At 48.3% G+C, this 13,234-nt stretch overlaps 1 protein-coding gene across 1 annotated transcript in view; it reads left to right on the forward strand.

The window, feature by feature from the left end:
- Positions 1-13,234, forward strand: part of CCDC88C (coiled-coil domain containing 88C) — a 154,566-nt gene that overhangs the window by 59,608 nt on the left and 81,724 nt on the right. Inside the window, exon 4 of the mRNA XM_006839573.1 lies at positions 5,494-5,563. Coding sequence (XP_006839636.1) covers positions 5,494-5,563 — 70 coding nt within the window. The remainder of the gene's footprint in view (positions 1-5,493; positions 5,564-13,234) is intronic.

The raw sequence follows: 13,234 nt of genomic DNA on the forward strand, positions 1-13,234 counted from the left end.
CTCCCGTAAAGATTTACACCCTCGGAAACCCTGTACAGGGTCGCTATGGGTCGGAACCGACTCGACGGCACTTAACAATAACAATGTGAGCATCTCAGGCTTTGGGAATCCCAGAAGCATCTCAGCTACCACTGGGCAGTTTGGGGGCCTTGGAGCTATGGGCTTTAGCAGGTCCCCCCACTTCTCAGAGGGCAGTAGACTAGACATCATGGGAATTGTTGGAATGTGTGTGATCTTGCCCCCTGCCTGAAGTCACTTCATTAGTTTAGGAATTTAAATGAGCTTGTTCCATATCATTCGCTCAGAAAACTGTCACCTTTGGAATTTTACGGTTGGAAAGCATGGCTCATTCCAAATTCCCTTTGAAACACCTTTAACTTTTCTTCACAGTTAAAGTTTGCGGGATCTCAAGGGTGTCTTAGGTGTTCCAGATTTAGGGACAGCATCTTGGTGGTGGAGCCAAACAGTAGGTGTCCCGGATTTGGTCCCTTTGGTGTGAGGTGCCTCTGCCCCCAAAGATAGGTTTTTTTAAACTTTGGAACATTTTTTGAAAACTTAATTTTTTTCCACTGGCATGGTTAGCAGCAGCCTCTGTGTGGGGAGGTGACTAACAGGCAAAATGTGAAAGTGCCACAGAACGAGGGCAGGTGTAGCTGCATGGAGGAGGTGGCATTTTAGATGAGCTAGGGTTCCTGAAGGTGGTCATTGAGAGTGGGGCTGTGTGAGGAAAAGCTACCCACCCCATGGGAAAAGCAGGGTGTTTGTAGTACAGTTGGCCTGGTGCACCACATAGCCAAGCCTTTGACTTGCTGGTCACGCCAAGCAGGTACACCAGGAGACTTCAAAAGTTTCGCTGAAAAATTCCATTCCATTTTTTTCCCACGAACTTGTTGAAGCCACCTTATATGTTTCCCAGCCCTCTCCTCCACAGCCCAGCTCAGAAGCTACCTCCTCCTAGAAGCCCTCCCAGACTCCCCCAGGGCAGTTTGGCAGTACTGGCTGTGCTGTGTCAGCTCTGACACTTTTGTGCTTTCTCTGGTTGCTCCTAGCCACGCCTGCGGCTCTCAGCTATACCCAGGTGCTCACTGTGAATTTCCCAGCCCCAGGTCCCTGGTCTGCAGGCTGTGTGCTGGCCCCTGCAGAAAGCTTTGACTCTCAGAGCTTGCCTAGAGTGGTGCGCTGGGCCAACCCGGACTCTTTGGCCACGGTGAGCGTCATCTGCCTCCTGATGCCTCTTCCGTGCCTGCCCTGCCTTCTACAGGATGCTCCTCTCATTTCAGTATAGCCAACCCTATACAGGGTCGCTATGGGTCGGAACCGACTCGATGGCACATAACAACAACAACAACAACAGCTCCACTGAGCGGCACCGGTACTTCCGTCCTGGCCAAATGTCAAACCATAATATTCAGTTTTATTTGGCCAGAGAGAAGGAAGGTTTCCCATTTCTTCATGAAGTCTTCGCTCCAGTATTGGTAGCAGGAACTGAGGGTAACCGCCAGCACACATACACAGAGGCGACTTTACCCAGAAACCCTCCCAGGACATGGCGTTTCTCCTACCAGCAGAGAGGAAGTGGCTTTTCTATTTGAGCCCACGGGTCAAGCTGGCCCCTGGCAGGTGTTGAAGCAATTCCAGGGGCCATTTTTACACGTAACACTTGTTGTTAAGTGCATTGAATTGGTTTCAACTCATAGTGAACCTGTGTAGGGTTTCCGAGGAGTGGCTGGTAGATTTGAACCGCTGACTGTGCAGTTAGTAGTCTGGTGCTTATCCTGCAGCACTACACCAGGACTTAAACTATTGCCTTCCCCTGCCTCCTTATCCTTGACTTTGAAAGCAGAGCTAAGGAGATGATTCTGTGGGGATGGGTGGGATGGGGGTTAGGGACCCCAGGTCTGAATCTGGCTGGGAGTTCTCACTGACTTTATCTCCTCTGCCAGTGAGGCTGGGAGCAGGGTCAGGTAAGACAGAGACAGCTGGGAGACTGAGCATTCCTGTATCCCTGCCAAGGGATGTGACAGTGGCCGCTGCTGGCTGGGGTGTGACCAGCTGCCCACCCACCCTCCCTCTGAGCAGCCAGTCAGCTGCACCCTCCACAATGGCCTTCTGTTGGGATAGCAGGCACGGGGGCCTCTCATTGGCACCCTCCTCACGTCCTTGCTGGACTGAGGGCCTGGCCTGTAGCCAGCCACAGAACCCCACCCCCCCCAGGAGCCGGGACTCAGCTCAGGACAAAGATGTGAGAAGGCTGGTGGCCGCTGCTCCTCCTACCTGCCTTGGCCAGGACCTGAATGCGCAAGTGAGGAGGAGGAGGAGGTGGATGGTTCCTTTTCATTAATTTAAATTTGAAAATGGATACTCCTGGAGGTTGTATAACATGATTAATGTAATTGATATCACGGAATTTGTACACCTGAAAAATGTTGAACCGGCAAGTGTTGTGATACATATATTTGTTGTTGTTGTTAACTGCCGTCGAGTTGGTTCCGACCCATAGTGACCCTGCATAGGGTTTCTGAGGAGCGATTCAAAACAAAAAACACTGGTACTTTAGTTACTGGAGAACTTTAAGTGTGTTGGGAGCAACTTGGGTTTGACATTTATATACAGAGCAAGTAATTTCAGTGAAAGGATTCCTGGTGGTAGGTGTGTTAAGTGTTGGACTGCTAACCACGATGTTGGAGGTTCGAATCCTGCCATTCCATGGGAGAAAGCTGTGGCAGTCTGCTCTCTTGGAGATTTTGTTGTGCAGTGTCATCAGTTCGGTTAGATTCATAGTGACTCTGTATTGGGTTTCCAAGGAGTGGTTGGTAGGTTTGAACCACCAATCTTGTGGTTATAGCTGCCATTGCTTACCCTCCAGTGCCCTAGCAGGACTCCTTAGACAGCCTTGGAAACATGGGTTCACTATGAGTCACAAATGACTCATGCCAGAAGGCTTGGTTCTCTGTTTAATTAAAACAAATTTTTAAACCCTGTGTTGAGAAAAGGATAATGCACTGGTTTACTTTTCAAGCAATAATACATTGCTTCAGTTGCATTACTTACCTAAAGATAGCGCTTAGTGGTTTGACAGAGACCGTCAAGATTCTTGCACGTTTTCTGTCTCATTTATGAATATGTGCTCTTGTTAAAGTGCACTGAAAGGAGGGCCAAGGTGCACAGAAACTTGGGGACAGGCAGAGGGCAAGCCTGGAGGAATTAAAAAGGAACTGTGCTCACCTTGTTGTGGTTAAGTACGGTTGAGTTGGTCCCGACTCATAGTAGCTGTGTATAAGACTTCCAAGAGGCCTGGTGTGGTGCTGTAGGATAAGCAGTGGACTGCAAGGTCAGTCTGAACCGCAAAGTTGGCGGTTCAAACTCACCAGCTGCTCCTCGGAAACCCTATACAGGTCACTATTCGTTGGAACCAACTTGACAGCACTTAATAATAACATAGGACTTCCAAAGAGCGGCTGGTGGGTTTGAACCACTGATCTTGTGGTTAGTAGTCCAGCGCTTATCCTACAGTGCTACACCATGACTCCATATCTCATTTTAGTTCATTCTTTAGTTGGGCCGCACACTTGGCATGTGGATTTCGCTGATTCTTCCTCAATTGAGGTGTTTGTTCCGCCTCAGGGTGGGACCATGGAATCCTTCCGTGAGCTCATAGAATTAACTTTTTTTGTGGTAACTTTTTCCAAGCGATTACACAATTCGGACTTTATCTCCAGCACTTAAACAGGTGCTTACCAATCGAGACTCGTTGTTTGAGGAAACATTAGCCAGCTCTCATGCACTTGCAGGTGACCCAGATTCAAAAGAGATGCTTTCTTGTACCGAGTGGAAAGCTGGCTGGTATTTGGCAGTGGGGTCTGCCTCCTGGTATAACATCCCCTCCCCTGAGTTCTGGTGTGAACAGGATCTCTAGAAAGATCAGTCATAGGAAGGTGGGATAAGTAATTGTGCATACCTTTCTGCTGTGCTTCCCTCCACCCCCACCCCATTATTCACTGAGACTAAATTCTAATCTAGTAAATCCAAGATTTGAGATGCCCCATGTACCCACGTGAGATGAGCTGGCAGTGTCTTCTCTTCACCAATCCTCCTTTTATGCAGTAGACTGACTCCCAAAAAGCATTCTCAACAGAACTGTTACAAAATCCTTGAAAAGTTTCACCTGTGATACCTTCATAAGCTCGAGAGACCTTATGGGGCTGCAGGATAATGCACTGGGCCACACGCAGGTTGGAACTTTAAATTCGCCGGCCGCTCCTTGGAAACCATACAGGGTCACTGTGAGTCGGAACCAACTCGACCGCACTTAACAACAACTACAGAGGCATTATGACCCCGGGAAAAAGATGAAACTTTCTGCAGGAGACTTAAAAACTTCAGAAACCCCTAAATAGGGGGTTAATAACTATGACTTGGAACTGACTCGATAACTCTTATAAACAACAGAAGCATTCTGAAATTGATTCTCTTGTCTCCTGTAGAATTGGATGTTAATCTTCTGATTTGTGAAGAACAAGGCACATCTGGGCAGGGAATACCATCCTGGGACTCCAACAAATGCTAGTGCTTTACCAGGACATCCGTGAAAACCCTGGGGGAGGGGGAGGGGGCTCTGCAAGAGCTCGTTTACAACTTGCACCCAAAGAAAGGAGTCCTGGCGTGGCACTGTGAATTAATTGCTGGACTGCAAAGTTGATTTGAACCTCAGGGTCGGTGGCTCAAGCTCACCGGCTGCTCCTCAAAAACCCTATACAGGGTTGTCACGGGTCAGAACTGAGTTGATGGCACTTAACAACAACAACAAACAACTGAGCCTTTATAACCTGCGGATTCAAGATCAACTGTCAGCCATTTCTTTGGGTGGTATTGTTAAGTGCTGTCGAGTTGGTTCAAACTGACTTTACGGTCCAGCGCATTAACCCACAATGCCACACCAGGAGTCCTAAAGACTCCATGGCATGTCTTTAATTTCTTTTCTGCCTTCTCTTAATTGCACAAGCAATATAATAAAAATCCTGAGGAATCTCTTTAAAAAAGAAATTCACTATAATCATGCTAACCAAGAATGTAGTAGATCTTTTTTGTCCCAAGGTGTCTGTACAAAGGCGGACGTAATTTTTATTTACACTCCTGGTGTGACACTGTAGGATAAGCACTGGACTGCAAACCACAAAGTCGGCAGTTCAAAGACACCTTGGAGTCCCTATACTGGGTCCACTATGAGTCGGAACCGACTCAAGGGCACATAACCACCAAAACCAATTTTTATTTGGTAACGTTTAATTATTGATTAAAAGTACAGAAGTACAATTAGAATTTGACTTTTCACATAGATTGAAGTCATAAATATTTCTTGCTTTGTGTAGCGTCTTCATCATTATTTAAAGACTACAAGTTCATGTGGTGACTGCACACAACTGAAATTCACTTAGTCATTCTTTATTTTCATTTCCCGTGCCAAATGGTCTCTTTACCCTTTTGTTTCTGTAGGAAGTCCTCCAGCAGCTGATCGTCATGAATCTGCCCAATGTTTTGATGATCGGCAAAGACCCGCTGTCTGGTGAGTGAGAACCCCCCAGTGCCTGGACAAGGCCATCAGCCTGCTGCAGGTGTTGACCAGAGAACCCTGACTACTGGCTTGGAGCCAGGACAATGGAGACTCGTGCTTCGGATGTGGAGATTTGAGCGGGTGGGCTTATTGCCCTGAGACCTTGAGTCAGGAGCATGTCCTCCTCATGATAAATGCTTCTGGCCCCTTATGTGGGAATACAAAGACAGGCGAGCGGCCACTTCATTCCTTGTCAGAAGTCGGTCTGGGTTTAGGGGCCTGGGTGGATTTTACCACCTGAGTTGAACGTGGCTTCAAATGATATGATTTATAGATGTCACCTATTGTCAATAAAGGAAGAACAGACATTTGTCCACCTCTGGGATCCTGTCTGTTTTCTGCTGGACAGCGAGCTCCCTGAGTTACAGGCAGTAGGTCTTTTCTCATTGGCACAGTATATAGTGGGGCCTTTGTTGTCTTTGTAATACAAACAGTAGTTTGAAAACATGCAAAGCTTTGGTTTGCATAGACTTGGATGAAGGAAACTGTACATTGTTTTCTCAGGAACTGAATGTTTAGGGAACTTTCCCATCCTTATAATCCTAGCTCCTTATAACCTAACTTATTACTGGTAATAAGGAGCCCAGACACCCTTCTCCTCTCCAGCTCTGTCTTTGGACCATTTGTCTCCTCAATTCATTGAATATAATATGATTTAGTTGTGTGTGCTTGCACCTGCACCCACGACCCACAGGCTGACAGACAGACTGGCTCTCTGGCTAGGACTGCCCTCATTCTGGTGGACACCTTGACCTTGAACCCTAGTTTTGGGACCCCCCTGAATAGGTGAAGGAGACCTGGTGGCACAATGGTTAAGTGCTTGGATGCTAGCTGAAAGGTCAATGGTCCAAACCCACCAGCTATACTACAAGAGAACCATGTGGCAGTCTGCTTCCGTAAACATTACAGCCGGCTCTGTTCCACTCTGTTCTCTAGGGCCATTTTGAGTTGGAATATGAGTTGGTGACAGTGGGTTTGGCTTTGTGGTTTTGAATAGGTCGAGAAAGGCTGAAAGAGGCGCACGTGTAGGGTCCCAGACAGGAGCTGCTTTACAAGGGGTCCCGTGTATCTGTGTTGGCAGCTCCCTTCCCTTGTCTCCCTGGAGTCTGGTTGCACTGGGTCCTGACCAAGCTGTCTTGAGACTGGAGGGGAAGTGCCCTGGGTACAAGGACTTTTACTCATGGAGGATCCACCTTCCTCAGCACCCCGACCCTGCAGGCAGTCCTGGTCCAGGACACTGTGCACATAGGGGGGTCCTCGCTAGGCCTCAGTGCACCGATGATCACCTTTTCTCCGGGGGATCCTGTCTCAGTCTGCACACCTGCATAGCTGTGTATAGCAGTGGCTGGGGAGACGCCCTAGCTCCTGACTGTTGGTATTAATGAGCCCACACACCCTTCTCCTACCCAGCTCTGTTGTTGGACCATTTGTTGCCTCAATTCCTTGTAAGCATCTCCCAGAGAAAGGTCAGAGGAGGCCAGTACTGCCCAACCCAGTAGCAGCCCGGTGCCCAGGGACGTGGGACTCAGTAAAGTGGGAGGGGTGGGCTTTCCTGATGGACTTGTCTCCTGCTTGGTTTCAAGTGTGATGTTCAGGGGAAGAGAAGAGAGAAATGTCTGCAAAGGTAGGCAGCTCTGGCATTCCACCTGCTCCGGGTCCAAAATTGTCAGGTGATCAGAGGAAAGGAGGAGAGCCAGGAGAGAAGGACTCCCCCATACAAACTGGGAGATGGGAAGGAAGTACCCTGGAAACTGTGGCCCAGCCCCATTATGGATGAGAAAACTAAGGCACACAGGAACCAAGTGACAGGCTCTTGGTTTCTCAGCAGTAAGCAGAGGTGGTGGTGGTGGTTATATGCCGTGAAGTTGGTTCCGACTCATAGCGACTCTGTACAGGGTTTCCAAGGCTGTAAACCTTTACGGGAGCAGAAAGCCCCATCTTTCTCCTGCAGAATCGCTGGTAGTTTCCAACTGCTGACCTTGTGGTTCGCAGCCCAATTCGTAACCACTATGCTACCAGAGCTCCTTAGTGAGCAGAGGGGCTGATTGGAATCCTGCCCCACCTGAGTCCTGCCCTGAATCACATACTGACATCTCCGTGTTAGGCTGGACGGTATGCATCTGGTTTACGAAAATGGCAGTTGTATATGGTTCAACCTAATGAGCCCTGGAGTCCTGGTGTGGCACTGTGGGCTAATGCGTCAGACTGCAAAGTCATTTGAACTGCAAGGTCGGTGGTTCAAGCTCACCAGCCGCTCCTTGGAAACCCTATGCAGGGTCACTATTGGTTGGAATTGACTCGACGGCACTTAACAACCACAACAATGAGCCCTGATGATGCAGTGGGTTAAGCCCTGCGCACATAGCCACTCTTGAGAAAGATGAGGTTGTCTGCTCCCGTAAAGGTTTAGTCTTAGAAACCCTAAGGAACTCTGCCCTGTTGTCAAGTGCCTGCAAGTCGATTCCTACTCGGAGTGACCCCATATAGGGCTTCTGAGGAGTGGCTGGTGAGTTTGAACTGCTGAACTTGTGGTTCAAACTGACCTTGAGGTTGAGCGCTTATCCTTCAGTGCCACCACCACACTGGGACTCCACTCTGCCCTACAAGGACACTCTAAGTCAGAATCCACTCATTGGCAGTGGGTTTGGATCTATAGGTTTAAGCCTGATGTTTGACACATCCTTCCCTGCCACAACCTACCTGGTGCTGCCTCCTGTATTCCTGCCTTCCAATGTCTCTCTGTGCCTGTCCCCACAAGGCCCCCTTCACTCCTCATAATCCTGGCTCCAGCCTTACTCCCCACCCATGTCTCCCACCCTCTCTTCAGCAATGACCTCACTGGGCAGCCCTGTTCCATCCTCTTTCAGAACCACCTGGAAGAAAGATGGTCCAAGTACAGAGCAAAGGCTGCCCCTGGGGTCTGGTACAGAAACGTTTCCAGGGATGTTTTTATAACCACTTTATGGTGGTATAATTTACATACCATAAAACACACCCATTCTAAGTATGCAATTCAGTTATTTTATTAAATGTACAGAGCTTGCAACCTTCCTGACAGTCCAGTGTTAGTTTAAAAGCTTCCGCATAATGTTCTAACAGGTGAACTGTAACCCCTCCACTCCCCTACTCCAGTACCCTGCATGGTACATAATCAACCTACATACATTTTTTTTTTTTTTAGATACACTTTATTTATTTTAAAGTTTTCATGGTGAATTGAGTGATAGTTTACATGGGGGAACATCAGTTTTACATTCATCGTGTTTCATTGCAATGATTACAATTGTATTTTGTTTCATTGCATGTATTGCATTTCCCTGCATGCTTCTTCATTCAACAGTATTTGCTTCTATTCCCTCTAGGGTTTTTTTGGATGTGCACCAAAACACTCAGGACTACACAGTCATTCAAAGAGCCAAAGGGCACACCCTGCAAGCCTGCCCCTAGCTGCCAGCACACATCCCCTCTCCCTCCATGAGTCTAGAGTCCCCAGACACTTCATCTCTCCACGTCATCATCATCTCTGCCTCCATCTCTAGTGTCACTGCTTCTCTGGGTAGGGTCCCACATCCAGCTCCCACTCTTCTCCCTTGATGGGACTCGGGTCATCACTCTGGGACTGTAAGAGCAACCACTCACCCCTTTTTATTACAAAACTTCTGCCTTTACAGTGGCGACAATCACAATTAGTTATGATAACAAGTACTCACTATTGAATCATGAGAGTCTTGTCCCCGTCTCCTTTCACCAGACCTAGTCTAGACAAGATGAAAACCACTCAGTGGGGATTCTACCTCCCCGCACACTCTGAATCTAAATTCCCTCTTGAAAACTTGTCCCACATACCTTTTTAAGTCATTGTTTTATTGTGGCAAAATTTTATATAATCGAGCACTTGCCAATTCAGCGACATACCTTTTTAGAAAACATGTTTTATTGTAAAATGGATATGAACGGACATTTGCCAAGTCAGTATTTTTCACATGGACAATTCAGTGCCATTGATTGTGCTCAGTATGTTGTGCGACCATCCCCACTATTCCAGTGTGTGTCCTATCTGAGAGGTTCTGGTCCCCGCTTGTGAAGAGGAGTTGGGTGGACGAGACCCCGAGCTTTGGGAACCTGAAGGAGCAGAATGGCACCCCTTCCAGCAGACGGATTGAATTGTCAGACACTAGACCAACCAGCCGGCAGCTCTGGGGGGCTGGGTGCCCACCATAGTGTCAAAGTCTCCAACCTGGGTAGGTTCTAACAGGCATCCCAGAAGGGGGCCGGCAGAGAGGGTCCATCGGCAAAAGAACACCACCAAGGAGCTAGAGGCACAAGATGTATTTAGGGATTCTCCTGCTTTCTGTTTTGAATTTTAAAAATAGATGTGTGAAGCCTTTTGTGTTTCTTTTTAAATGAAGAACAAAGTTGGCTGCTTTGTTGTGTATGTGGCTGTCTGGAAGGAGCTGCCTTTTGGTTTTGTCATCACACATTCATGCCAGGGGCACTTCTGTGGGTTTTGGGGCTGACGCTGACACCGTGCTGTATTTATAACCTTCTCCAGTTTGGATTTTGTTTTTGGCAGAAGGACCCCAGTGGAGCCAGCTCCTGGGAACAAGACAGATCCCCACAGAACATCTAGGCAAGCCCATCCCCTGTTACACACACATTGCCGTTGTTGTTGTTAAGTGTAGTCGAGTTTGTTCTGACTCATAGCAACACTGTAGGGCTTCCAAGGAGCAGCTGGTGAGCCTGAACTACCAACTTAGCGGTTCATACCAACCTTGCAGTCCAGTGCATTAACCCCACAGCACCACATCAGGACTCTACACACACACACACACACACGTTAAGTGCTGTGAGTCAATTCCAGCTCAAAGCAACCTTGGATAGGGCTTCTGAGGAGCAGCTGTGGGTTTGAACTGCCAACTGTGTAGTTCAAACCAACCCTACAGTCCAGTACATTAACCCATAACACCACACCAGGACTCCACACACATGTTGTTGTTGTTGTTAAGTGCTGTCAAGTCAGTTGCAACCCATAGTGACCCTGTATAGATAGGCTCCAAGGATCTTCTGGTGAGTTTGAACCACCAACCTTGTGGTTCAAACTGACTTCTCAGTCCAACACATTTACCCGTAACGCCGCACCAGGACTCCACACACACACATCGGGTGACACTAAACGCTCCAGGAAGCCAAGAATTTGTCCTTCATTTTCTGAACTAAAACGAAGATGTGGTAAGTCACAAGAGTTGAGATTTTCTCTGTGGGATTTACCTCCCCCATCCTCAGTCTGCTTTTTCTGCCCTGGCTAGAATTCAAGGACACTATTAAACTGCTTTTAGAATCTCACCTGGGGTTGGCCTCTGCCTGCAAAGACTCCTCCTCCTTTTAGATCCTGTTTGTCTCTTGCACGATTCTCAGGCTGTACTCTCTGGCTGTGGGCTCCCAGCTCTCTCTTACCTGGATGCCCGTCCTTGGAGAAGCGTCTGCCCATTGTCTGAGTCCTGCAGACTCTACCTCTCACCTGCTTGGAGCTCTCCCTGGCCCTCTGTTCCTCCCAGCCCACCCTCCACACCTGAGCTGTGTGTTCTGAAGCGGCATGTCCATATTAGTGACATCCTGCACCCTTCCTCTCTCACCCCATATCCATCCCCTCAGGCTGGCATCACGGAGCTGCCTGGGAAACATAAAATCTTGAGCTTGCAGCCCCCACCTTGTCACCCTGGGTCTGACCATCACCGCCTCTCACCCGGAGCTGCTTGCTGTCTCTTGCCACTGTGGTCTGTTGTCAACAATACAGCAGCTGGAACAATCCTCTTAGAGAGTTACTCAGCTGGGGTCACCTTTATCCTGAAAGTTCTCCTGTAACTGCCTACCCACCCTCTGTGCTCAGGCCCGCCCACTGACCGCTCCCATGCTGGGATGCTGTGGTCCAGTACCCATCCTTCAAGTCATCGTTGAAATGCTGCCTTCTGAGTGCAGCTGACCCTGACTTTTCTGTTTCCCGTTGCGGCTCTCCCCCTACCCCTGATCCGGCTTCCTTTTTTAAAGTTTCACTCATCACCTTAATATACCGTAGAGACATTGGCAGTTCAGAGGTAGACTTCTCACCTTCCATGTGAGAGACCTGGGTTTGAATCCCAGCCAGTGTACCTCAGGCATAGCCACCACCCATCTGTCCTGTGAAGGCTTCCATGTTGCTGTGATGCTGAATAGGTTTCAGCGGAGCTCCCAGACTAAGACTAGGAAGAAAGGCCTGGTGATTTACTAACAAAAATCAACCAGTGAAAACACAGTGGATCACAGGGTCCGATGTTGCGGGACCAGGTAATGTTTTTGATCTGTTGTGCATGAGGTCACCCCGAGTTGGACAGCAGCTCATAACAACAGTATACTATAGCGTGCACTGACTGTTTATATGTCCAGTGCACTGCTTTCCTCTTTCTAGTTGTAATCTCTCATGAGGACAGGAGTCTTGATATATTTTGCTGTCGTTTATTCTCAGTGTCCACAGTGGTGCCTGGCACATGGAGGGTGCTCAGTGAATACAACATATGTGCTGGAGACCCACCTTTATCCCCTTCTCTCCCCACATCTGTGCACCCTCAAGCTGGTACTCTTCCAGTACCACGTGTATTCCCCCAGGAAGGAGACCACCCTCCACCATCTTACCACCTGCACATCCATTTAAATCTGAGTCCAGGTGTAGCGCTGCAGGATAATGGTCTGCAAGATCAGTTTGAACCACAACGTCAGTGGTTCAAACTCACCAGCCACTCCTTGGAAACCCTATAGAGAGTCGTTATGAGTCAGAACTGACTCGAGGGCACTCAACAAGAACTTGGTTTATGGAGCCTTGGTGGCATAGTGCAGGGTGGGGCAACCTTTTCCTGACAAAACTTATAACAACGTTCACGGGCCATACAAAGTTGTCAACTTAAAAATTAGCCTGCTATATTTAGTCATTTAATTAACTCACCCCTCCTGGTATGGTGCTGTAGGATCAGCACTGGACTGTGAAACACAAGGTCAGCAGTTCAAAGCTACCAGCTGCTCCTCAGAAACCCTCTACAGGATCACTGAGTTGGAACCAATTGGCGACACTTAACGACAGCAACAATGTGATGGCTGGAACTGCAGCTGCTTTGACAGGGTCAGACCAACTGATTTTGTGGACCTAATATGACCCTCGGGTCGATGTTCCTTACCCCTGGCGTAGTGGATTTTTGCTCTGGTCAGGATTTGCAGCCTTGGAAAATCCAGCTCGGGTCACTATGAGTCAGAGCTGACTCAGTGGCAGTGATTCCTTCTCGTCTTTGACTTGTGGATTGACGAGCACACAGGCCCACCTTGTTTTACTGTGTTCCCCCTCTGTTGCATGTCACAGATGCTGTGATTTTTACACTTGGAAGGTTTGCAGAAACCCTGTGTCGAGAAAGTCTGTCGGCACCAGTTTCCTATTAGCATGCGCTCACTGGATTTCTCTATCACAGTGTGGTCATTCTCACTTATACATATTGTGTTGTTGTTGTTAATTGCCATCAAATCGGTTCCAACTCATAGCGACCCTGCACAGGGTTTCTACGGAGCAGCTGGTGAATTTGAACTGCCGACCTTGCAGTTCAAACT

The sequence above is a fragment of the Chrysochloris asiatica genome, unplaced genomic scaffold (assembly GCF_000296735.1).
Source record: "Chrysochloris asiatica unplaced genomic scaffold, ChrAsi1.0 scaffold00025, whole genome shotgun sequence".
In the NCBI taxonomy this organism is placed as follows: Eukaryota; Metazoa; Chordata; class Mammalia; order Afrosoricida; family Chrysochloridae; genus Chrysochloris; species Chrysochloris asiatica.